This window comes from Quercus suber, unplaced genomic scaffold (assembly GCF_002906115.3).
Source record: "Quercus suber isolate HL8 unplaced genomic scaffold, Cork oak 2.0 scaffold_118, whole genome shotgun sequence".
NCBI lineage: Eukaryota > Viridiplantae > Streptophyta > Magnoliopsida > Fagales > Fagaceae > Quercus > Quercus suber.
This window is the reverse complement of record NW_027069583.1, coordinates 689833-717517: the sequence shown is the minus strand read 5'-3', so window position 1 is coordinate 717517 and position 27685 is coordinate 689833. Positions and strand designations below refer to the sequence as shown.

The 27685-nt window shown below is 34.0% G+C and overlaps 2 protein-coding genes across 3 annotated transcripts; both read right to left on the bottom strand.

The window, feature by feature from the left end:
* Positions 1 to 650: 650 nt before the first annotated feature.
* On the bottom strand, positions 651 to 6487 carry LOC111985183 (uncharacterized). 2 transcript variants are annotated; one of them, XM_024016826.2, is made up of 9 exons: positions 6156 to 6487; positions 5758 to 5804; positions 4293 to 5507; positions 3271 to 3359; positions 2719 to 2821; positions 2522 to 2626; positions 1884 to 2001; positions 1325 to 1492; positions 651 to 1047 (listed from the first exon to the last, which is right to left on the bottom strand). In XM_024016826.2, the coding sequence occupies exons 1-9, from the start codon at positions 6364 to 6366 to the stop codon at positions 893 to 895; spliced, it is 2211 nt and encodes a 736-aa protein (XP_023872594.2). In that variant the 5' UTR covers positions 6367 to 6487; the 3' UTR covers positions 651 to 892. The 2 variants fall into 2 exon arrangements, with proteins under 2 accessions (XP_023872594.2, XP_023872593.2); XM_024016825.2 differs by having other exon boundaries at positions 1316 to 1492; positions 6156 to 6486.
* A 1762-nt stretch (positions 6488 to 8249) lies between these two features.
* Positions 8250 to 22155, bottom strand: LOC111985199 (probable alpha-mannosidase At5g13980). The gene is made up of 29 exons (XM_065775729.1): positions 21744 to 22155; positions 21576 to 21659; positions 20769 to 20857; positions 20379 to 20553; positions 20091 to 20210; positions 19854 to 19940; positions 19690 to 19761; positions 18887 to 19000; positions 17116 to 17216; positions 16931 to 17024; positions 16660 to 16827; positions 16467 to 16556; positions 15723 to 15788; positions 15556 to 15612; positions 14393 to 14612; positions 14126 to 14265; positions 13749 to 13817; positions 13566 to 13625; positions 13029 to 13100; positions 12211 to 12258; positions 11869 to 11988; positions 11553 to 11618; positions 10431 to 10543; positions 10071 to 10155; positions 9554 to 9664; positions 9337 to 9432; positions 9079 to 9126; positions 8880 to 8948; positions 8250 to 8778 (listed from the first exon to the last, which is right to left on the bottom strand). The coding sequence occupies exons 1-29, from the start codon at positions 21939 to 21941 to the stop codon at positions 8551 to 8553; spliced, it is 3060 nt and encodes a 1019-aa protein (XP_065631801.1). The 5' UTR covers positions 21942 to 22155; the 3' UTR covers positions 8250 to 8550.
* Between the last annotated feature and the right edge of the window lie 5530 nt (positions 22156 to 27685).

The window sequence follows — 27685 nt, the reverse complement described above, 5'->3', positions numbered from 1 at the left end:
GGTGCAAATACACACGTATGTAAACTAACCACCTAAAAACCATGATTAATCAGAGAAAGAACCAAACCAAAAATATCAAAAGCAGTTGCTAACAATAATGATGCAGGCACTGTTCAATTAACGCAGTAATAGCATGCGTTCAGTAAATTCCCTTTACTAGGTTGGATTAATTTTCAAACTGCTAAGGGATGGAGTCTAACGATATTAAATTGAGTTTTTTTTTTTTTTTTTTTTAAATATTATAAAATGTGTAATCTCTCCACACTCAATTTCTCAATCTCCAAGTCCTAAAGGTTCTGCTTCCAATATTTGGAATTTGAATGCAAATAATTTTCACATCTGTCCCAAACTCTACAAAATTGGAATGGCAAATCCTTCAGCAGACAGTCTCGGTTGTTGCTGGAGATTCTGTTTCACCTCTTCCTTGGAGAAAGAAGATGTTTGTTAAGGGTTACATAGGCCTTGCAGATCGGATCATCAACTGTATTGTATTAATGTTTTATTTACATAATAAGAGCATATAGTAAGTTGCTTCAAAACCCTCCAAAGCTGAAAAGGTGTCTCATTCCCATATGTTTGATATATACATCCTCCCTCTCATAGCATAAGAAACTCCACCACACCAAAAAAATAAGAATAACAAAACAAAATTGGGGTTCTGAAGTGTTCTTTTTAACATCTGCATCAGAATTGCTGAATTCTTACAAGCACCTTAGCTAAGTCGCTTAATTTATTTTTCCACAATTATATTGCATTGCAGAGAACATTTATAACAAACCCAATTACAATAACATTAATGTAAGTGCTGGAATTTACAAGGTACTAAATTATACTCCAATTAAAATAAAACCATGCATTTACATTAAAGGTTTCATAGTTAGCACCAAAGCAATCAATATCGACGACCACCAGCGGTTGACAAAAGTACTCGACTTGGTTTCTTTCCTTTCTTCCCCAATTCAGTCATCTTGGGCCCATCCAAAGTTTCAGCAGACTTTCCTCTCGATATTATATTGACAAAAGAGGGTGTGCCTGCACTCTTTGAACCTACGGAAACAAAGAGGTCCAAAAATCAGGGCACTGAAATTTCCCAGAAACAGACTTTTAACAGCCACTACGTTTTATAAATTCGATAATTACAATTTGGGGAGTGTAGGAGTGTTGGATTCAACCCTGACATCAGGTAAAATAAAATAAAAAAACTAGTTTACTAGGCTACTAATGATCCTTCCAATGATGTAAGTTATGAAGAGGGTTCTTGCATAACATTTAAATCTAAGAGCCAAAGCTCATTCCAATTGCATTAGGGATATACCATCTATACCAGAAGGATTGCTTGTCACTCCTTTGTCAGGCAGAGAATTGGGTTCTTGAATTTTCAGAGCTGGAGAATCATGCGCAGCAGCAAAACCAAGCCTAGTAACATTCGAAAACAGTTTCCTTTCCCCGACAGTTGGAGGGCTTGATGATGTCACAGGAGAACTTCCCAAAGCTATGACAACGTGAAGATGAGAATTAATAAATGAGTTTAAACTAATGAAACGTAAACTGAAATCACAGAAGAAAAAAGGTAATGCCACAGATTAAAACAGCCATCAGGATCTCCAGTTGAATTTCACAACTACATATACTTTCTAATTGGTTAGAAGGTCCTGATGCTAGAAATTAAATTACCATTGTTGTAAGATTTCCCAATACAGCCAGTACGATTTTCTACTTTCAGGTAAGACATAAATTCAGGAACCCCAGAAAAAATTTTCATAAGCAAAAAATTGTGTCACCTCATGTTTTGCACAGAAGAGAACTCAAAAGGACAATATTTTACTCTGGTCATCACCAATAGTATAGTCTGCACATTTTCTAACAGAGATCTAGCAGATTACCTTCAAAGTCATCCATGGAAAACGTAGGGGAGTCAACATGAATGGACTGTCCAAAACTGTATATTTCAGGCACAGTATATGCAGTAGCAGCTTCAGCCTTAATTTTCTCCCTCCGCTCCTAGAAATAAAATCACATATAATTGGGAAAGAATGGACAAATTCATGTTAAACTCCCCCCAACATAAATAAAACAAACCAATCTGGAAAGAACTCAACCAACATAGCAGACAGTGCTTTAGATTTTGTTTTTTTCCTACGTTTTGTGTGTGCATGGGTGAGAGGCAACTTAGGCAAGCACAAAAAAATCTACATTGAGAACAAAGAGATCAAACCTTCTTTCCCTAAAGCTCCATCATAAACTACAATGTAACAATATATGCCATCCAACATTTTAGAAAAAACCCTAACAACAGGACATTATACCCATGGGTTTTTCTTTGTTATAAAATTGCCCACCTTAGGTTTTACATTGCATACTGTGATCCTCACCTTATGACTTTTCATGTAATAAATCTATAAATTATAAAAGGGTATGTGTCTTCATAATGGACATAAATTCATTTAGCCTAACAAAGAACAAAAAAGAATTAGATGAAGTGTCCAAAAACATAAGCATGATGCTGAACAGGTGATGCTACCTTCTTGACAAGTTGTTTCCTCTGCTTTTCACGCTTCTTTATTTCATCCAAGAATGGATAGAGGGCATCGGGAGGTAGTATCTCACTCAGATCAATTTCACAAAACTGAAAGGAAAAAAAAAAAGTGGCTAACAATTAGAAATAATAAACAAACCATATGAATAATTGATGGAGAAAAAATGTAGATAGAAAGGTACCTGAAATGTTGTTGTTAGAGAAAAATGGCTTAAGTAACGATAGCGCCTCCTTATGGCCTCAGACTGGGTGACTGTCTCCAATTGTAAAATCCTTCCACTTATTCTGCAATTAAAAACTTATCAAAAAGCCCATTGACAAAAGTACTTCAGTTAAAAAGAAGTAATTTATATGTTAGTGACATCATTTTCTAAGTTTTAAATTATTTTCAGCCTAATGCCCAGAAGATCTAATGAAAAATCTTCACATGTATTTGCATAAACATATTAAATCCTCCCAACTACCAGTGAGACAGATATCTTATAGTTTCTGATACAGGTGCAACAATGGGAATTGTAAGTTAAGTATGATGAAGGTTCAAAATTAGAATAAGATACAAGAATCATATTTTGCAGATGCAATTTAAATTACTATGTTTTAAGTAGTTCTTCATTCTAGACAAACATTCTTTTTTCCTGTGGGAGTGGGAAGGATATCAAAAAATTCTTCATAATAATTTTCAAACACCTCTAATCACACAATAAAGAACATAATTCAGTTTTTTTCCCCCAAACCTGTGTGGAAGCATATCATAACTCCCATAATGGTGTAGAAGACACTTCATGTTTAGCGGATGAAGAATGAGGTGCTGACCATCAGATGCCTGAAACAGGCACAAGCAGACAACAAAAACTATGACAAAGGTATTTGCTCAAAAAAAAAAAAAACTATGACAAAGGTCAAATGTCAATCATAAAATCAGAAAACGCGGGAATATCACATGATTGTTGATAAATGATATTGAATAGCAATTAGCAGGGACTAATAGAACATTATCTTTTTTTAATAAATAAGACTAATAGAACATTATCTTTCTAGGTACCTAACCTTTTGTAATTCTTTACTTCTTTGTATTCATAAGTTCATTTCATATACACAAAGTAGTCTTATTCAATAAAATTTTTATTTTAAGGTGCTCACTAATATCAGCTACTCAAGAATTTGGCCATGGTAACCGTAAAACAACTGCAAGCGAGAAAAACCTCCGCAAATTTTCCTTTCTAATTTTGGATCTATTCTGAGTTATGGATTGTGCTAAAGATTCAAAACCCTTTTTTTTTTCTAAAATTTTTGTCTAACTAATTATAAAAAAAAAAAAAACCAATGGATTTAAAATTCATACGAAATCCTTTTCTATTTCGAGAATGTCCAATATATGTTCTTTCCCATTTTCAACACATTTATTCAACATTACTATTTTAAACCTCTCTCGAATTTGATTAAAGATACACGATCCTGCTAATGGTCAGGCCTGAATAAAGAGACAGTATGTTTAAATATTGTGCTCTACTCTTCAGATAGCTTCAGCAAGACTATGGCAGCTAAATAATTTCATCAATGATCAAAACTGAATTTATGAAGTCCTACATATAGATTGAATAATTTATTAGATCCATACCATAAGGTCCACAGTCCACACCATGTACCTAATTCCCTATAAAACTGATTTGCCTAAAACTGAAACAACTCTTTTCTTCATGACTAGATAATGGTAGAAAACAAAGAAAGAAGAAAATGATATGTGAATATCAGTAACCTGGTAGAAATTGTATGAGTTCTTGTCCTTTCCATCTCCAGAGTCATTTGAGTGCCTTTCCTCATATGAGGAAGATAGAAGAGTGTCTTTCCCTTCCAACAATTCATTCTCAGCCGTAGTTTGATCAAACCAAGCCCCTCCACTTGACTTTTCTAGTATCAAATTATCTGACCACTTAATTTGGTCATTTACATCAGCAGACACAGTTTCACTGCAACCACACACTTCATGATCAGTAATTTTAAATGATTTATTGCTGTCACAAGCCCGTAGGTCATTCCAATACTTCTTCCTCTGTTCTAATTGCTCCATTGCAGCACACACATATGGAAGCTTCTCTAAGTCATCAACAAGCCCTGAATCAGCTCTAACTAACCAACTATCCAGATCAGATATTGCTTTTCTGACTGAGAGATCCACGTCTGACGTAAATGTAAACTTAGAAAAGGGATCATAGATTTCATCCATCTCTTGCTCACTTTTATGTGATGGAGTAAATGAATCCTTCTGTCGAGTCAAAAGCATGAACTCTACAGTATCACCCACACAAGATTGCTTGACATTTTCAATGTAGATGGTGTATAAATCCTTTGGTGATATCATCACAAAACATAATGGACATCTTTTCCAGCTGTTACCTTTATTATCCTCCTCACCCATTAACAAGTACTGTAAAATACATGGGAAACAAAAGATGTGCCCACATGAGGTAATTTGTGGACATAGAGGAGACTCCAAACAAATTGGACACTGTACCAGAAATGGGGTCGAATACCTTACACATATTATATCCTCCCACCTCAACATTTTATCTGGATCCATCGATTCGGGTGTATAATTTCCAGAATCTAACACCACGAATTTGTAATTTGCCTGAAGAAATAGATCTTTGTTGTATGGCCTTGTCTTCTGCTGCCTTCTTGGCGGAGGAGCCCTTGGTTGATGTTGAGGACGAGAAATGGGGTCATAATGAAAATTCAGCAAGTGGTTACCATTCATCAACTGAGCTTTTCTACCCGATAAATGCACTGTGCTTCCATGAGAGTTTGAAGACCCAGTATTCTGCTGGTTGCGAGGAAAACCAATGTTTCCTGACATCTTCCCTCTGGACTGAGAGGATCCAACCCCTCGTCCACCTGAGTGACACTGGGAATTTATGTCACTATTTTGATGAGAAAAACTCGTCTTACCATTTGGAGTCCCTAATTCAGTCACCTATGGAAACAAGAAAAACAGGAGGATGCCCAATGTCAGTTCCCACAATCACTAAAAAAGATTGAAAATTGCCACAACTTCCAGTTCCATCTTCGTTTCATAATACCATATTAGACCAACTAACTACTAATCTAATCACACATTACAAAGAAGCTTCATTGATTCTACATGGGCATTGTATAAAAATACACATTTATATCGATACACAGGAAAAAAAAAAAAAGGCTGAAAAAACTAAAACCAAATATACCTTTTTGGAAGATCCACCAGAAGCCTCTGCAGGTGAAACCAACGGCCCTGCCACACACACACAAACACACATTTTAATAACTAAACACGTAGCAGTTAAATATCAAACACCATCACAATTCACAAACTCAAAAACCCATTTACCCAAAAAATAAAAAACCCTCTACACTGTATTCTAATTTCTAATCATATATGCATAAAACAAGCTTAAAAGATTCATTAGGCTTTTATTATTGTTATTTAAATTACGTTATGAAAGAAAAAGCAAGAAACTCAACTCTGCTGACCCTCTTAACCTCAATTGGCCATTTTAGAACAGAAAATAAAAGCAAAGCACAACAATTTACGTTAAATTCCAACAATACTAAATACATATTAGAAAAAAAAATTAATTAAAACCTGAATTAAGGGAGGACATGGGGATTGGAGAGAGAGAGTCGGAGATCTGGAGAGATCCAAATTGGCGGGAAAGAGCGGATGGAGATTGAGATTGAGATTGAAATAAGTGCGTTGGTGTTGGATTTCCATGTTGGGAATTAGGGTTAGGAGAGATTGAAGAAGAGGAAAACGACGACGTAGAACCTTGAGTATTGTTGGGCAAGATGGACATGAAAATCTTCGAAAGTACTTTGTGGGAGATAGCGAGAGAAACAAAAGTCAGAAGAGAGACCTGCTGCGGTTTCGTTTCGATTGTATTGTTGTTGCGCCTTTTAGCTTTGTAGTAATAACAAACATTGATTTTTATTGTCTCTCGGTTTTTTTATTTATTTTTTATTTGATTAATTGGTTACAATTTAATAATCTAAAATAAGGTTCGCGTTTTTGTTTGTTTGGAGTATCTTCTTCTTTGCTGCCGCATCTTTCACCGAATATATTCGGCACCTACCTGTACTTACGGATATACCCATCCTCTCTCTCGCTCTCTCTCTCTCAATTAAGAAAAAAAAAATTTTTTTGAGTGGTTTTAAATAAAAATTATAAATGTTATGTTTACAATATTTTCTTATCAAAATTTAATTGGCAAATTGTTATTAGTAGAAAAAAAAAGTAAAATTTCAATGATTTGTTCAAATTAGGACTAGTATCAACTTACTATTTAAGATTTATTGTAAAAAGATTGTAGGCGTAATACTTCTTTTTAAAAATTATAACAAATTAAATCTCAACTTATTTAAGTAAAATTCCATTTTTGTTTAAAATTTTTACTATGGGTTAATTTTTTAATTTAATCTGTTACCTTTTCAAAACTCAAATTATTATAATAAATTAAATCTCAACTTATTTAAGTAAGATTCCATGTGTTTTTAAAATTTTTAATATAGGTTAATTGTTCAATTTAACTTGTTACAGTTTTCAAAACTTTAATTTTAATTTGTTACTTTTAGGGTGTGTTTGAATACCGTTTATTTTGCTGAAAACTAAAAATTGAAAACACTATAGCAAAATAATTTTTAAATATGTGAATAATACCATGAGACCCATTTTTAATGAAAGTTTTGTTAAAAAAAGAGATTTGTGAGTTCTATGAACAGTGCACGGGACCTACTAAAAACACACCACAACCACAGAATGTGCATCTAAAAAATTAGAAGAAAATGCTGACACAAGACGCTGCCTTTTCATCAATACCCAAACAGGTACTTAACCTTACTACAAAAAAATTTAGGTTTAGAGGTTTTTTTTTTTTTTTTTTTTTCCTTTTTTTTGCGGCATTTTTGTCAATTGCCACTAATACCCAAACAGGTACTTAACCTTACTACAAAAAAATTTAGGTTTAGAGGTTTTTTTTTTTTTTTTTTTTTCCTTTTTTTTGCGGCATTTTTGTCAATTGCCACTAAAGAGTGGGCATATAACCATTGCAATAAAAAAACACTGCTATAGACCATTTGTGTCTCATCAACGTTTTCTTCATTTTTTTGATGTTTTACAAACACGGCCTAAATTCAATCTATTTTTAGTGTCTATAGATTTTAAATTCTTACTTTTTTATTATATTAGTTTTTTATTTTATTTTTGAGAAACAAACACATACACAAAAAAGAAGGAAAATGAGTGCTAACTTTTAACACAAAAACACACCACAAATTTTACTCAAAAATCATAATAACATTTTTTTATTATATTTTATTTTGTTAAGTCATTAAACTATAAGATTTAAGATAATAGTGATGTAAAAATGATGTTACACTACTACTTGCTACACTACAACAGTTGTGAATTATTGTATCTCTAATGTTAGTTTCTTTTTTTTCTATTTTTATGAAAAGAAAAGATTTAAGATAATAGTGATGTAAAAATGAACTCAACCCTTTCATTGCAAAAAATGGAAAATTTATTAACCTATAAGAATTAAAAAGGTGATTTTGACTCATTTTCTCTTCAGTGGTAAAGGGCTGAGTTCATTTTGATTTCTTATGGACCAGAAGAGCTGATAAGTTCGACATTAATCAATGGGAAAATAGCTAAAATATTCTTGAGTGCAAAACAATATGATTGGATCCAATGATTCCGATCATGTATTCAGTATTCTGATGATACAGAAAAATGTCAACTTATTTACACTAGACTCACATCCACAAGACATGCAACCTTGCTATGAAACACATAAAGCATAGAGATTGAGCTAATTAATCTTGTTTATTGATACACGTGGGTAAAGAGTCATTGTGCAAAACTTAGTCTTGGGGACTAAAATACTACACAACTGAAATGGAGCTCAAGTGGATTGTGGATTATGGTACAACACAAAGCAAATGTCTTGTAAGGACCTCATGTCATGGGGCATTTCTTATTTTTATGCATCAAATACATAACGGAGGGACTCTGGATTGAAGTCAATAACAAAGGTGCGGATTTCCATGGGGGCTAGTTCTACAACCAGTTTAGCAGGATCAACAGGTCCACCCCTCACAACCTTGTTTTCTTCTCGAGAAGACCCTTCTACTTTCCAAACGAGTCTCTTCTTCTCCATTTCTGTTCTTTCTTGGTTGGCAGATAAGTTTGTCTCTGTCACTTCACCAATCTGAAACAGACATAATACAAGTAGACATTATTATGGAGACGAAACTATAAAGTGGAGTTAACAAAGATGCCTGGATAGTGTCATGAGACTCATGTTTCTACCTTCTTTCCGGGAAACAGCTTTTTAAGCTCTACACTTGTCATTACAGAAAGATTCTTGTCCTCTCCAATCTTGCATAGTTTGAACAAACCAATCAAAAAAAAAATATTAATATTTGAAGGAGCATTCATCTAAACAAATGAAGTACTGTAGAGCGCACACAAAACGTCATTGAGCAGAATATGTAAGAGAGAGTTAAACCTCATATAAATGTGCTAATCGAAGGAGAACTTTTCCATCATCAAGCTCCTGCGTAATTTGGGGGAAGAAAAATCAAAATGAGAAGAGAAAGGAAATACCAAGCTGCTTATATTCGGCCCCACTGTTGAGTTACTGGTTAGGTCTAACACTTCTTTGATAACTGGTTTCTGTTTCTTGTCTTATACTTTCCAAAATAACATTACAATAAAATGATAAATAAAATGGAACTAAAAAGAACAGCCTCAAGTGGTCAAGTACCTGGAGAGTTATTAAAGCAACATTATCAGGCAAGCTGTATGAGGAATCAATCCCCGAAAAACTGGCTACATGAGAACTCATCCCGTTATCACCATCCTGCAAATAGAAAATTACCTTTTTTAGACACTGCCTACCTTTTTTCCCCCTTATTTTGGTAACTAACTAAATCAGAAGACTAAAATAAATAAGCTTAAATCTTTTCTTTTTCCAATTTCACCTGTTCAGCAAAGGCTAGCAAGAGTGGAGAATATATTTCCTGGCCAAAAGTTCGACGCCACTTGGCACCCTCTCCCAGTGGGTCAAATCGGAAATAAAATTTTCCTTGGATCTGTAAAAGTCATCAGTAAGTAAGAACTGAATGCTAAAATTTTCAGCAAATACTTCATATCACATTACTTAGGAGAGATTGAATTCAAAATATCATTGCAATCATGACTTGCTATTAAAAGCAATGTGAAAATCTTTAAAAGCAACATTCTCAGGAATAATATACACTATACGGATACTATAACTTACTAATTGAAAATAAGTTAACCACATAATAGGATAGAAAATTCTTGACACAGATGCCAATTTCTGGCTCTAAAATACAATGGACAATAGCCAGGAATTTTCTGAGAATAATTGTTGAGTGAGAAGTAAACTTGACTAATTAAATCACCTATGGTGACAGTTTTAATCCAACATGCCAGCTACTTGCTGAAACCGAGTTCCAATGGGTAGCATGTACTTACTGTTAGTCCAATGCATTTATTAAGAACACAGACGGTTTCATTTAAGGCCTCTGCAACACCTTTTGAATCATCAAGTAGTAGTCTCCTGTAAGGTAAGATGAATGAGAGAAACTCTCAATAATGTTTCTGATTACATATGGTACATGAAAAAATTAATCATGAATTTATGCATTTATGCATTACCTTTTAAGTAATGCTATTAAAGTGCACAACAGTTATTTATTGCATTTAAAAATAGCTGTAAGGTCCATCATTCTTTTAAATAAGATCTCCCTTCTGAGTTGTGCACACCAATGAAATACCAATCCTTTTAGCATGCATATAAACCATGATGAAATTAACATGGAAGACAAAACATACCTGTGAAGCATCAGCTCTATTTGTCCATCCACTATGCTGGATCCCCCTAAAGACCGATCCACCAAAATTGAAAATTCCTTTTCATTATCTTGCATGTAAATCCCAAGATTAATCTGAAAGGACAATTTAGATGATGTATCAAGCAAAAGGCAAGGATAGAATTACTGATTGTAGTTTTCTTTTGACTACTTTATTATAATGGGGCTTAAATTCATGTAGAAATGTATGGATGAGCTAAAAGAATCATTGTGTACAAAAACATCAAATTTCACGGCAGACACATTCATTTTATCCTGCTTATGAAAGAGATGTCATCAGTGTGTCTGTCAGCTATAGGCAGAACACACTGTTTTAAAATACTCACTGGATTCATAGAGGTCATAATCAAGGCCTCTGAAGGATAATACTAGTAGTAAAATATAACTAAGCCCATGATGCAAGACAACCAAAACAAAAATAAACAAAAATAAATAAATAAAGGAATATGACCTAGGAGTCTGCACCTAGGCCCAGCTAGGAGTCAGCACCAAGTGGAAAGACCACTAGGAGTCAGCACCTTGGGTGGAATTGGAGTTAGCACCAGACCAAAAGACCATTTTTTTCATTCATCAAAATATCATCTATCTCCTCAAGGAGTACAATAGGTTGCTTATAAAGGAGTACTAAACTCTAGTTCTAATTGGCTTAGGAAACCCTAAATGTCTTATTACAGAATAACCTTGCTTCCAAATTAGCATTCTAATAGCCTAATAAACTACTAGGACCTAAAACATAAAAATAAAATTGACTGGCAAAATAAATAATACTAAATAAAAATCTTCTTGCATCTCCCGCATCAGCCCACTAGTACAACCAATAATTAGCAAGCACAATTTAAGTACACACCAGAAGTGCCCACCAGTACAACCAATAATTAGCAAGCACAACTTAAGTATACACCAGAAGTGCCCACCAGTACAACCAAAAATTAGCAAGCACAATTTAAGTATACACCAGGAGTACAGCCACCCAAGCAAAGTAACCCATAGTGAAATAGAGAGCTTTAAATGATTATAGAACAATTATATTTAAAAAAATAAACCAAAAAAGTTGGGCAATATATTTATTAAAAAATGAACATACCGGATAATAATTTCCGGCAACAGGTTGGTTCACTTCCAAGTCCCAGTCTGTTCTATAATCACGAATCTGCAAATGACATAAATGCTTTAGATCATTTTAAGAGGATATTGGAAAATGAACATGATAACATAAACACCAAGAAGTTCTTATCTATGTTACTCATAATATATAGGGACATATAAACCCCACCAACGCTGGTATAAAGAGCATATAAAGAAACTTGAGGAAAGGTTCAAGTTGGAAACCATTCTTAGCATCCTGATGCACACAAACTTACATGTTAAAGATGACATATAATGGCATGTAAGCAACATACCCTTTTGATAAAATCGCGTCCATTAGAATCTGAGTAAAATGTTTTGTTGGTAACCATGGAAGTTGTAATTTGAGTTGCAACTTCTTTGCCAATTCCATCATCAATAGGAATAGGTCCAACCTGATATTAAAAATTATTTCATATAACCACCATAGGATTATCCAGCACATAATATGCAGAGCTAAACATTAATATCCAACAACCCAACAAATGAAACCAAGGTCCCCCGCCCCCCTAAGTGCTTGATTCTCTCCAACAACCAGATGAGGTGGATAATAATAATAAAAACTAAAGCAACAACACAAATAAACAACACAAAATGAGCTATCTGGTAAAGCTTACAATAAACTCGACTTCAGCATGCTCTTTCCCATTGTGAAGTCTGGTAGTCTGCAAACACATTTTTACATAACATTACTAGCAACAGGGAAACTGAATCTTTATTTAGTAAATATTAAAGATATTGTGTGCTAGCATTTATTCTAACAACAATATTAGTAAAACGGATAATGAATGATCCTACTTCAAAATGCTTCATTAATTGTCTAAGTTGCAATCAATTTTTTAAGTTATAGCCCAACCATGATCAGTGCATAAGGGCAGTTAGAGCTGGAACATTAAGGTGTACATAACAATGATAACAAATTTTTGCTCTATGTTTTCATATTACTGTCACATTTCATGGCTTCAAACCAAACCTACAAACATGAGTACATGACACACTTATGTTATAGTGTATTTGCTAAAAGCTTCTGAACAAAGATTTTTCTTTAATGGGTATGAATCATATGAAGCACACTCAATCGAAATCAAGAGAAACAAAAAATTCATATATGCAATATCTAAGCTTCTGAACACATATAACTACAACAGCAGATTCCCTGAAGTTACAAAAGCAGTCATAATTAGTTGCACCTGAATTAGCATTTCTTTCCTAATCTCTGAAACTGTGCACAAGACCATAAGTACAAGAAATTTAACTTTTCATCCAAATGATAAGCTTTAGTTGAAATTTAGAAGTGACTACTCATTGTTAATTAAAAATATATATATTGTCATTATCTTCAGTATGCAATAGTAATGTTCACAGTGCTGAAACAAAGGAAAAAGGTGTTTGAGGAAAAACATAATGCATAGACAGAAATCAACAAGCAAGGGACCTGATATATCCACGGATTGATTTGTTGACGTACTTCCTCTACTACTGGTCCACGCAGAACAGTCAAAGCAACCTGAAACTTTTAGAGTAACCGCATCAGAGGGTGTAAAATTTCTGTCTATTTTGCAAACAAAACATACTTTTTTTATTTTACACACCCACTTTTACAAAACACCCATGTCAGTTTATCTATTCTAAACATTTATTCAATAAAATATTCATCCTTTTACATTTTTTTATTATTTCCTTCATGATGCAAAAGAGAGAGTGAGGTGAAGAAGAGAGAAACAACTAGTAAAATATTAAATGCAAAGCTACAAGAACTATATACATAGTTACTGCAACACTTTTGTATATATGCACAATTTTGCAAGCACTGATGTGGGTGTTTTTTTTGTTAAAATGTGTAAAATTAACCACTTTTTGTATTTTGCACAATTTTGCAACCTTTGATGCAGTTGCTCTTAGCAGCTTCAAATTGAGATTACCATGATTTTTAGTTTTCCATAGAGAATAAATATCAGAAGGCATCACACACCTGTCCTTCAGGCTTTATGGGAAACGTGCCATTTGGGCGGAAGACATATGCCCCAGAATTCTGAAAAATAACTCGAAAAGGGATAACTCAACAACTCTTTCAACTTTAAAGTCATGCAATTTCAAAACATAAATAAAAGAAAGGTTGAGAGAGATATGTAACACAAGATGAACTTAAGTGTACCTGAGGATCTTTGTCACTTCCATTATATCCAGAGTAATAACTGTAAGATTGTTCAACTGATTCCTCAACCTTCAAAAGTTATGACTAAGTGCATTAGCTACAGGATCATATATTTTCCTGCTTTCTTTCTGTTTTTTTTTTTTTTTTTTTTTTTTTTTTTTTTTTTTTTTTTTTGTATATATTTTATTTTGGGATGGGGGAGGGCAGAAGGGGTAAGGAAAATGAACTATTAAAAAATGCAGCAACAACAAAGTCATTCATTTTGCTTTTGATCATAGCTAAGAAAACAAAATTTTGAAAAAATTCATGGAGGTGGAAAATGTAAGCATAAATTTCAAGTAACAAGTGATTATAGAACTGTCAGGCACATTACATACCAAGCTTCTGCTATTAACATAATTTATCATCTTTCCTTGATCGGTGGAAAAGGTAAGCTTTAAGTTTCCTTGACCAACTTCAACAGTATATTTTTTACTATTCTGAAACCTGTGTACAGATGATCTGGTTGAACCCGTACCTACAACCAAAAGGTAAAAACAAAACAATTCAAAAACTTATATTGGTTCCTTGAAGAATGGATTTCAGGTTTTTCCACTTTTTAAAAATAATCAGAAGGTATATCTATTGCAATAATATGGGCAGACCTGGCTTTTTGGCACTTGAAATAGTGTATGTGCTGAAACCAAGTGGTGGTACAGACACTGAAAATGCAAGCAAATACTTGGGTGTCTCAGTTGGACTTTGACCTAAGTACGCCCTAACATAGTAGTTCCTTAAGTCCACATAGGCACTGGCAGGAGGAAGAAGTTGCGATTCAATTTCTCTCCCCTCAAAGTCATAAACAGTAACATTTTCATTTATAACCTAAAGAAAGTAAGATCTTGTAAGTAGGAATAAAAGTCATGCCAATCTATATTTACAATGGAACATGTTTGATAATGATGAAACAATGGGATTGCCATGGTACAAATACTCCCAGACGTATCGGAAAATACATGGGATGCACTCACACACACATACACCCCAAAGAACTACTGTCGTCGTGGAATACTGAGGCCTCTCATTTTACCTTTAAAATAAAGAATTATTCCCCAGAGAGAGAGAGAGAGAGAGGAGGGAGACATTTCAGATATTGATGAAGTCATCAATTACTAACCTCACATTCAACTGGTCCTGGTCCACATTTTGAAAGTGCTTCATACACATACAAGTGGGCCTTCACTTATACAATGCTCAGGCTTAAAAATGTCATTTTAATCATATTACTATTCTACCTAAACTAATACAAGTTTATTGTGCTTTGCATAATTCAACAGTAATCAATCTAAAACTTTTATTTTTTAGAACGCTATTAGATTGGATGTCTATCGTAGAAAGCCATTCTATCTCTTCGATTTATGATTTGATGGATGCTTGTAAAAAAAATTTCTTGATTGTATTGATCCCCAGTTGTATACGTCGTGACTCGTGTATACTTTGGAGACTATTTTTTTAATGGTTGAATAAAATTATTATTACTTTAGAAAAAAAAAGTCTACACAAATGTTTCTGGTCCTCTCCCTGTAGTCAACCAGCCAACATAACAAACCATTTAACTTCTCATATTGTTCTTTAATGAATAATTTCTGACTCATGAAAATGAGTATGTTCATCTAGATTGAAGATCCAACACATGTAAGTAGCCTAACTTCTTCAATACATACTGCATGACTAGTCCACACATTTAGATCATTGAAAGAAATGAAAACCACCATGCAGCCTTAAATTTCAAAACACAAGACACTGTTATAAGAATGGAAGTACTCACAGGAATTTGAATTACATCGTTCCTCTTCCATCCAAGAGAATTGTAGACCACAACTACCTACAAAGATAAGAAGACGCCAAAAAAATGGTATTTATCTAAATGGAATAGAAACAATCATAGTTATTGCAAGGAGAAAGAACATAATATGGGAAAAATATTTTCCTCACCAACTTTTTTCCTTGAGACAGATCAACTTCTGATCCAGGACAGTAACTTATATTCAGAAGTGGGCACTAGAAAAAGAAAAGAAAAATAAGAAGATAATAAAAGGAGAGAAGAGTACAAACACAATCCATATGTCAAAAAAAAAATTTAGCTTGATTTTCAATTTTTTTTTTTTTAAATGTTTCCTGCAAAATTATTCTTTGACAAGAATGTCAATAATTAAATCATTAAATGCCTTGTTAGTTGTTACAAGCATTTATGCCCTAAAGAAGTTAGCATCATGTAAAATTAGCCAAAAATAAAAGAACAAAAAGCTAATATACAAATATTAGAACAAAAAGTTTCAAGACAATTTAATTTTCAATTTAAAATTTTAAATTGAACAGAATTTTCAAACTGCAGAGGACATTTTGCCCATTATCAATCAATTAGGAGGACATTGCTCATTTCTAGAGTTAGTGTGGAGGTTGAACTGGACCCTATAATTTAGGGGGCAAATTGCAATTAAGCCATAACAATACAAAGATATACTATCCCTCTAAACATTACCATCTCTTAGCCATTGAAAGAAAAATGCAAGGATAAAGGATTTCAGCCAAAAAGTACCATATTAGCAAGAGAACTAATAATGTACTCAAAATTTAAAGAAGGTAAATCAAGGTACTACAAATGTCTATATGAGTGCCACAATAAAATGAGCCCTTTAAGCAATGAATTAAAACTAGCTGAAGATCGTAATACTTTACCTGTTGAAACTTCAAAGTTGGGTTCTTGCATCCAGTATTTGACGTAGACTGAGCCAAGCTAGAAAGTGAAGATGCAACTAATTCTTCAGCCTACACATAAATTTTGAAGAAATGAATGAAACTTGGAAGAGAGAGAGAGAGAGAGAGAAACTTTGAGAAAAAACATATGGTTGAATTGTTAAGCCAAACTCACCTCTGTGTACCCTATTGACAAACGTTTTGCATAATCATTAGCCACATGTTGCTTTTCTGTACCAGTAACTGCATCATGATGTTGAGCAATTGCTAAAGCATCTGCCAGTGAGTCTGTATTGGGCCCAGAACTACTCCTCCCTTTGAAAAACTCTAGTTGCCTTGCAGCCTAATTATTCATTAGAGATAAATAGATCTCAAACTCTAAAACTGTCATTAGACTGTTCCAATAAAATCCATCAAACAAACTAAAATAGTCACATAGATGATACCAGATAATAGCCACTCATTATTCTGACATAGCGCTTCAAGGCTGGTCTACTGGTAAAGTATCCTGTCCAGAATGCATTTGCACTATCTGCATAACTGGCATGGTACACGCTTCAAACTTTAAGAAAAGGTTGAAGTGAGAAACAACAAGAAAATAGGTTATATAACATCCAAACGTTAAACTTACGGGAAAAAGTCATCAGTCTTGGTTGGCCAGGATTCATCTGTAGCATACTTTGCATCAGTATATATGGATGGGGTAGAGTATAGAGCATTGACACGCCCATCCTAGAAAGCCCATTAGAACCAAAAACAATTCAGAAAATAAAAGAAGGATGTGAAATGATGAGGCAAAATTTACTGACACAAGAAAAATTCAACAGTAAAGAGAGAGAGAAGAAGAAGGAAGATACATGTATGAACTAAATCTTATTTTAGAATGGCATGTATTAATGAGATGGAACTATTAACTCATTTAGAACAGGATGTAAGATTCTTTAGGGGGGTGCATGATCGGGATCTAGAGGCTATGTCAGACTTCATGAAAACCATAAATGGTTCTCCTTTAAGGGGACTAGGTGAGGATAAATGTGTTGGATACCTAGCAAAGTTAAGGGCTTCATGATTAGAGATTATTATAGAATTTTAGTTGGCAACACTTTCTTTGGTTTTCCTTGGAAAAGTATTTGGAAGCAAAAGATTCCTCTAGAGTAGCTTTCTTTGTTTGGACTGCTACCTTAGGGAAATGCTTGACAATTGATAATTTACGAAAAAGGAAGGTATGGATTTTGGATTGGTGCTACATGTGTAAGAGACATGGTAAATCGGTTGACCATCTATTCCTTCATTGTCCTTTTGCTATGGATCTATGGTCTATGGTTTTGGGTCTATTTGGAGTAACTTGGGTTATGCCGCACACTGTTTTGGGGCTGTTAGGGTGTTGGCAAGGCAGCTTTGGTCGTCATCGAAACGGTTACATTTGGTCCATCATTCCTCATTGCTTAATGTGGTGTCTTTGGAGGGAGAGAAATAGTAGATGTTTTGAAGATATTGAGAGCTCTATTCCGGACCTCAAGCTTCTCTTTTTTAGAACTTTAAGGGATTGGTTGTTTGCTTTGCAAAAACAATCATTCCCTTCTTTTATTGATTTCCTAGACTCTTGCAATTTTTGTATTTGATTTCTTTTTCCTTGTTCACTCCCTGTGTACTAGGGTGTTCCTTTTTTATCAATATAACTTATTACTTACCAAAAAAAAAAAAAAGAACGACTATAGCAAGTTTGATAAATGTCAAACCCTTATGGCCAAACCTGAATAATTATGCGTAAAGAAATGGGACAAATAAAATAAAAATTCTGGCACAGCTTTTAAGATTATATATCCTGCATATTTTATCAATCCTAATAAGTTTTAAGGCTGATATAATACAGGCCAAAATTGAGCACAATTGCATATTCCAAATGCTATAATTCCATATTTTAATATGAATATAAGCAGTATAAAGTATTTCAACTAGGTAGAATCTCCGTACCATGCCATTTATTCTTCAGATTCAACCTAAATCATGTTTGAATTTTCCAAACAAGAAACAAAACCAATGCTTCCTCAATTCTTATTGTTAGAATTATTGTTAAGTGATTAAATTCACCATTTCCTAAAAGTTTAAGCTTCTAGGAGAATTGTTAATTTAACACTTACCTTTTAGTAGATTACCAACATTATTCCATAAATTATTACCAGCAGCCTTTATCAGAAATACAATGCATCTTAGTTGGAATGAGTATCTTATCATCTAATTTGCATTTCTTGAATAAACATGAGACATGCATATTAACTGCAGAGATTATTACATAAACGATGAGTCTGTCAATCAATCCTCAACTTAAGGACTTCATAGAGACATGAAAGGAATAAGATTATAATGATGAAACCATCTTTGCAGTTTTAACAATCAATCACCTTGTTGACATAATGAATGAGTTTGTCCATCTGTCGAAACCATGTGTGCGCATACTGATACTTAAAATCCGTTCCCATAGTCCACATTATATGATTTGTTCGAGTTATATTAGCCTGAAAAAAAAAAAAAAAAAAAAACAATTGCAATTAGAAACTATCCGAGGCCCTTGTAAATGGGAAAAGATAATTGCTTTCAATGCTTAATTGGAGTTCAAGTTCATAAAACGTAATTCTATATTCTTTAAGAACAAGCCACGTTGCTTTGAACACAGTCTATTGTCATACTGATGCATAAGGGACATCTCCTAAAATAGCTGTAACTCCAAATAGATAATTTAGAACTATCGTGATTTCACACTTCCAGAAATCAAAAGGAGCAGTAAAAGATGACAAGGCAAACTCAAAACTTATGGTGCAACACCTATGCAAAGTCCAAGGTTGAAAAGCCTTTGAGCCTCTAGTAAAAGTTCCAAAAGGACACTTGGTTGTGATGTCATGTTTAGTATAGATTAGCATTTACCAAGATGACAAATAAGTCATGATTCATGGTAAGAACTGGCCTTAAGCAGAAACTTACTAGTACAAATTTAATGCATTGTCCCAGTAACCATATAGTTTAAGATGTGAAAATTCAAATAAGAAAGAGGAGACCTCACCAGTCACGATGGAGGAAACAAGATATGCAAACATCAAAATTGAAGATCATTTGAAAGCAAATGTGAAAAATGTATAACCAATTCCACCAAATAATGGGAATGCAAATAAAATAATCACGTGCAGGGTGAAGAGCTTTTCCCATTTACCTGTGATACTGCAGCAGCAACAAATGCATCTACTCGTTCTTGAACATTGTAATCAAACAAATTAATGTCATCCTTCATCAAAAGAGGAAATGAAATTTAACTTTGCAAACAAATAAATACTCAAAATGCTGATAGCATCTATAACAAGTTTTCATCATTTTTACTTGAACTATTGGGGAATCATCGTTAACTTCATAGTAGAAACCACCAGGTGGAGGCTCATAATTCTTCGGAAACGCACCAGCAAAAATCTGCACATTTAAGAAAGAAATTTACAAAAAGTCAGAAACAATGCAAAGGAAACAAAGAAATGAAACTAAAATAAGTAAATATTGAGAAACCAGCCCTGCCCCCCCCCCCCCAAAAAAAAAAAAAAAAAAAAAAAAAAAATCACTCTTTACCTGAGCAGATGAACCAAGGCTCTTGGAACCCTGCCAGACAAATTCAAGACTTTTCTCATTTATGCGTTTAGCCCGGTCTTGGTAATCTATCCGACCAAAAAAAAGTGAGTCGAATCCAAGCTGCACAAATAGCAGAAATTGACCAATGTTTGTGAGAGATGTGCATATGGAAGTTCTTTCAGTCACTTGGCTCTTGATTAGTTTTGACTTTATACACTGTATATGCTTTGAACAGGAAAGGGAATATGACAAAAGAAGCTTCAAAGCTAAATATAAAGAGAGGCTTACTTCAGCTCCCAACAAATAAGCTTGCACAGCAGAATGTCCAAAGGGATCAATTTGCCAACCAATTCTTGGAACAATACCAAACTCCTCTTTGATAAACCGATGCCCAAGGGTTGTCTGATCAATCATGTCAATGTAATGTGTTGCTGCCTCATCATGCATACACATACCTCCATTTCTGCAATATATAAAAAAATGAATAAGAATCAAGGGGGTAAAAAGATTTTTGAAAACAATCCATGTTAGCAAACATGAACGAATGATTTTATATCCTATTCCAATGAGCACTAGCTCATCTTGAACCTCCTCCCCCTTGCATTTGCTAGGCAGGCCTCCATAGAAATTTAAGAAAAGGAAAAATAGCATGATGTATTTGTTAACTTAGTATGTTACATGAACTCTAGTTGACCCGAGCTCAATAGCTGCTTGACCACATTCTGGATTATCTCACCCTGATTTCTCCACCAGCGCTGGAAAAATGCCTGAATTTATGGAGCATGAGAAAAAGTCATAAAATTAATATGTTCTGAATATAGGACAAAATACATATAGATGGCAAGAATTGAACACATGGCATCATCTAACGGCTGGTAGGTAAAACAGTTCATATAGGTACCAGAAAACTAACATATGATGGTACCAACCATGTACATGAAAGAGAATTGCATTGGCACTCAATGTGTCTTCACGCCAAAATACCAAAATTGACCAAAGTTCAACCAATTCTTAGCACTTAGTTTCTTCACTTTTAGGTTTTTAATGACAAACTAGACATTTGATGTAACGCTGTGATTCAATGAACTGCAATATTACAGTTTAATTGCAAGAACAGCAGAGAGGGCATTGGCGAGACTGAGATGGGGCATAATTCAAAGGCAATAAAAATGGTTTTATATTATTTTTTATAAACTTTCACTGTCCCAAATTCCGATTCTCCTATTTCTATTGCAAGTTCAGCAGAGTACCCTGCATACTTCATAGTCTCTCCACCAACCAAGCCATGATGCTTTGTTTGTTTACCAGGACAATGTAGAAAAAGAAATAGCAATTTTAAATCTTAGATTATCCATCAAATAGGACCCAAGTAAGAAAAGCCCAACATAATTACTGAAGTGTGTGGATTTTCATCAATTAAACCAGTAAAGGTTAAAATTTTAGTTTCCTTAAAATGAGAAATATCAATTGGACAAACAAACTTGCCTGTTCAACATAGATAAACTTTCGATTCGGGTCAGCCAATAGTGCAGGCACTAGAGAATCCAATACATTTTGTACACAAGCCCCCTACACAGCCAAAAACAGCATGTTTAAGTTTCATCTTCAATCAAATTCATAACAAAGACAAAAAGGAAAGAGAGAGAAAGAGACCTGGATGGAATTGTTGGAGCCAACGTAGTACTGATCAACTGTCTTCAACCAACCAACATCATCGTGGGTGTGAGCAACCAAATGGACATTGAGCTTTCCGGGGACTATGCCTTGGGAAGTATTGTACACCATGAACTTGGATTCAATACATACAACTCCTGCCAAAATGACCAGCCACAACAACGCCTTGATCCCCATTAAAGACACCAAATTTCTCAGTTCTTGTCACAGGCTTAAATTGCTGCTGATGCTACTAATATGGGTTTATGATTTTTATCAGAAAAGGTGGGTTTTTGCATGGATAATAATCCTTTACAGATTAGAAGTGTCTTTTAGAAAGGTTTCGAATGGGCTTTTATGGGTCAACTTGCCCATGTTGAGTTGGTGTTGGAATGGAGAAAATTGTGAAAAAGTGATGCTGTCAATGACATTTTGAGCAAGAGTACAATCTTTTTTTGTCTGACTCGTTTTGCTTTTCTTTTTTTTCTTTTTTTTTTTAGTGGGGGAGAGTAGAAGAGGGAGCCCTCATTAGTATACCATGAGGGCTAGCTTCAAATGTGGATCATGGAATGAATGCTTGGATACAATTGATTTATTATATGAATATTTAAAAAAAATTAAGAATTGTATGTAATATGTGGTTGATTTCTGATACGAATCACATTAATTATAATTAAGTTTATATACATTTTGCAGTGATTGATGATACCCCATCTTCCATGGATCATGTAGGAAAGTTGAGAAATTTCAACTAAAGAATACGTTCGTCAGTTCATGTACTAAAGAAAAATAGTAGTAAAATTATTACTCACATTACTATAAAAGGCAATTAATATGGTTAGTGTCACTTCTTTTTTTTTTTTTGAGAAAATGATTAGTGTCACTTCAATGGCAAAATAAGTAAGTATTTAAATTACTTTTCTAGCGATTAATGACAACTCTTGCTAAACTTATGTATGAAATTTAGATTGAGATTAAGGTTGTGTTTGGTTCCCGTAAAATATTTTTCGAAAAATAGCCTATTTTTCGAAAATGCTATTTTCAGGAAAGGAAAATATTTTTAAGTGTTTGGTTGCATAATGAAAATTGTTGTAGAAAATATTTTCATGTGTTTGGTTCTATTCTAAAAATGCAATTTTCCTACACATTTTTCACATTTTCTCAACTATTTTCTCAACATCCAAACAAATTATTATTACAAAAAATTTTAAAATCACAGCAAACTCCGGCAATCAAAAGCAGAAACAAAACCAAAGAAAAAAATATATCAAATCCGGGTTCGATCGGGTTCTGGGTTAGTTCGGCGACTAGGTTTAATTGGCGCGGTGCTCAGGGTTCGATCGACGACGGGTTCTGGGTTCTGGGTTCGCCGGTGCGACTCGCCGGTGCGAAGGCTATGGGTGTTCGTGGCGAGATCGCGCGGTGCAATGCGTGGTGAGATCGCGAGATTGAGCGGAGGCGATCGAAGGCAAAATCGGCACGGTGCTCGGGGTTCGCTGGCGACGTCTCCGGCGTGATCTGGGCTCCTCTTCTTCCTCTCGTGCTCTCTCTCTCTCTCTCTCTTCGTGCTCTCTGTCTCTCTGTTTTCCGGAAAACGTTATTTGAAGTGAAAATAAAAAGGGAAATCATTTTCACCCTTGACTCACAGTCAACTGAAAATGATTTCTGGAAAATTGATTTTCCATGTGTAACCAAACACTCGAAATTATAGAAAAGCATTTCCGAAAGTGATTTTCATCCAAAACAAACACAGCCTAAGTGCAATAAGTATTGCACCTGATGCAATTGATGTGAGTGGCTTAAAAAAGAATAAAAAAATGAAAGTAAAAAAGTAAGATTAGTAAAAAAAAATATTGTGAAAGAATTGCACACACCGTATCTCAATTCATAAAATTTGTAGTTTCCTATATTTTATCATTCACCAACACAAAATGTTTACTCTATTTAAGGAAGTTGTAAAATCTCAATTAAACTGGAGTTAACTTAATGGAATATTTTCTTTATTAATTGGGATAGTCAAAATAACATTCTCTAATATATAAGATATCTTATGGTTGAAAAAGAGATTTAGGGTTCAATCTCTACCTACACTAAAAACTGATTGGTGTCTTGATCTGATGATAAAAAACTATTATCAGGAGCGAATGTTATAAGTTGAAACTCTCTTAAAAAAAAAAAAAAATCTAAAGGATAAATGCACAACTCAACATTGAAAATGTTGATTACTGCTCACAAGGAGATCAAGGTGTCTCTTTTCAATTTAACAAACCTGTTTGAATTTCTTTTCTCTTTTTTTTTTTAATTTTTTTTTCTTTTTAGCAAATAAAAATGTGGTAGTTGTATTGACATGTAACTCATCAAAGTGGTCCATAGCCTTGATGAGAATTTTCTTTGAGACTGCCCGGGTTAAAAAACTAATTAAAGTGCTTACAAGAAATTTAGGCACCTTCTAACATTGTTTTCTTAGGATCTAGCTATTATTTTTGGGTTATGTTAATGAGAATCCTAAGGACATAAATTAAAGGAATGTAAATATTTATTACAAATAATACATAATTTTCAAATATAAAAATACCCTTGTTAAAATTCAATGATTCTAAGTAATAGTACCATATTTTTTATGCTAGTTCTTTCTTCTTCTTATTTTAAAGAAAGTGGGAGAAAGCAAAGGTAGCATTAGCAAGAGGGAGCCCTCATTTGTATACCATGAGGTCTAGCTTCAAATGCTGATAATAGAGTAAATGCTAGGATCCTGTCAAATATTCACATTAAAAAAAAAAATACTATCAAATATTACTATATAAATATAAAACAAACAAACAAAAAATTAAGAAACTTGTTTATTAAATTATTGACATGACGCTACCCACATTAATTATTAGTACGTTTTATAACATTTTGTAGTAGAATTGATAATACCACATTTTTTATATTATAGATGAGAGAAAGCAAAGGAATTTCAAGTCATGGTGTTTATACATACTTTAGGAAAATCTTTAAGAAAATGTTAAATATATTGTGTATTAAAAGTTGTAATATCTTATTCTTTATCACTCACCAACATAAAATTTTAACTCTACTTAAGGTCCTCTCAATAAAAACAAAAAAAACAAAAAATTCTAAAGGAAGTTTTAATCTGAATAAAATGGGAGTTAGCTTTATGGATTATAATTGAATTAATTTGGATACCCAACAATGGATTATTCATAAAACTAATAGTATGTTTGGTTAGAGTGAAAATTGGGAGATGAAAATGGGTACAAGAAAAGTGAGGAGAAAATGGTATGGAATGATATTTGGTTGAGGGGAAAAATAAGAGAGATTTTAACGGCACCAAAAACTTTTCTCCTCGAGCCTACTATTTGAAATGATTTTGGAGTCTCCCCAATCTGGGGAGAAAATTAGGGAGAGAGGGGGGCTTAGATAGGAATTTACCCATCTACGCTTTCATCTCTCCCAAGTTGTTTCCTTTTCTTTTCTTTTTTTTCCTTTCATGAAAGTAACGTATAGTTTTTTTTTTTTCTCTTACAAACTAATTTTTTTTTTAATGTAATAGGAACATGAAATTAAATTTATACAAAATTTATTTTTTATCTTTATTTTACTTTTCAACCCAAAAAAAAAAGTTTTTCATCTTTCTACTTTACTATCATTCTAACCAAACACATGAGAGAAATTCTCTTCTCAATAGCAGCAATCTTTAGCCCAAGAACCTCTACCAATTACAATTAGCCCACCAAAATAAGTGTAATGAATTAAAATACAAGCAAATTGGTACAAAATAAAGCCAACACAAAAACAAGACATAACACTACTCAGAAAGAAACAAGGAGATGCAAACCTCTTTTCAATTTGACATTTAGGTCTTTTTTTATTATTAGATAAAAATGTGGTTGTAGTATTCCTATGTATAACTCAACAAGTTGGTCCATGGCCTTAACTAAAATTTTCTTTCGAGGCCATCAAGGTTGAAAAAGTAATTAATTAAAGAGTTGACACCAAGTAATTTGGGTATCATATTGTAACTCAGCCAAGGGAGGAGATGCATGAAGCTTGGACATGACCAATGGCACCAAAATGCAAGGTAGATGTTGGTGGTGCTGTCTTCGCTCAAGCACGGAGGTCTAGGGTAGGGGTGGTGGTCCGTGACCATGAAGGATTGCTTGGGATGTTAGTATAAGGGATGTGGTGGTCAAGAGTGATTCCTTGTGGCTGATGCCGTTTTGGGTTTATGTACCCAACCTATAACTGTGTCTAATATTTTGACTGTGTAGTTCATCAACTTCATAATTTTAGATCAGCTAAAGTCTCCCATGAGACAAGGCAACAAGCTTGTACATCTTTTGGCTAAGCATGCCAAAAAAATAGATAGTTTTGATAATTATGTAACTTGGATGAAGGAAAATCCATCGTTGATTGAGTCTGCTATAAAGAACTTTGCAACCAACAACATCTTCTTCAAGTTGCTGGAGTTAGTCACGTACTGGGATCCGTACATCATTGGTGGCATTCATATACTAAACAGTTGGATTTTTTTTGAAAATAACTATAAAACCCAAACTATATTATTAGTTAGCCAAGGTTTGAAAATAATTTGGTTTCTAACAAAACGAGTACAGAGGTCTCAATTTTGGGGTTATAAATCGAGTATATTGCACTTGGTTTTCCCATTGCGACAATACCTGAGCTGGACAAACTGTCCACGTAGGCTTGGAAATCGAGTTCATTGGACTTGGTTTTCGTACATGGAAATCGAGAATGACAGACTTGGTTTTTGTTCATAGAAATCGAGCCTACTGGACTCGATTTTTATTCATGGAAATTGAGCCTAGATCCGCTCCAAAGTGACTACTTTTAGCCATAAATGACCAGGGATGTGGAAAGGCATGTTCAAAGGTGCCATGTGTGTTGAAAGGGGAAGGGAACAGCTACTAATGCTGGATTATATCTACCTTTACTCATACCAACCAGGCCTTGCGCATGCATCAACATGGATTTTGTGCTTGGTCTTCCACCTACTCAAAGGAAGAATGACATAATCATGGTGGTAGTTGATCATTTCTCTAAGATGGCTCATTTCATTTCTTGTCAGAAGACCATGGATGCCTCAAAATATCTGAGGAACGAGCCACATAGGCCACAAGAAGGGCATAATGTATAAAGTTGTAAGACCAACTGCAAGACAACAAGAATGACCATAAATTTTGATGAAATAATGCACTTGAATAGATTCATCTTTAGAGAAATAAATGGCCACAAGGAAAAAAATAAGAGCCACTTAAATTTAAAAAAAAAAAAAAAAAACGCCTTAAGGAGAAAAGGGAGCTGCTTAAAAAGTATATATTTCTTGCTAATGTTGATTGACTATGTCCATTTTTTGCTATTAATAATGAACTAAAGAAAATGCAATTTTAAAGACCATTAATTAAGATTGTTTTAGCATTGTAAGGACATAGTAACATGGCTCAAATAGGTTTGACATTAATTATTATGGCTTAAGTACATTTTGCCACCTATAGTTTGGGGTTAGTTACAATTCAATTTAGATCTTACATTTCTATTTTAAACAATGAAGACCCTAAATATTAATATTTTCAACTGTGGCAATCACATTTAATCAAAGATCTAATTTTAATGAAATTGACAAAATCTGATGAAATGGGGGAGGGGGGTACTGCATCTCCTTGGTGAGGCTCTTCGTGTTGCTGTAAAGATGGAGTTACAACCAAACAATGGATTACATGAATTCTAATACCAACCATAACAGCAGTTACTCAATATTCATTATATTAAATAACTTGTCATATTGTGGGGCCAGCCTTGTGTCCTACTCTGTGACCACCTATCCCACAAGGAAGTGCTTTTGTTGTGCGTTTAGGTCGACCTTGTGGGGGTGAGTGTAACCCAACTACCTGCTCATTCTCAATATACACATCTAGCTG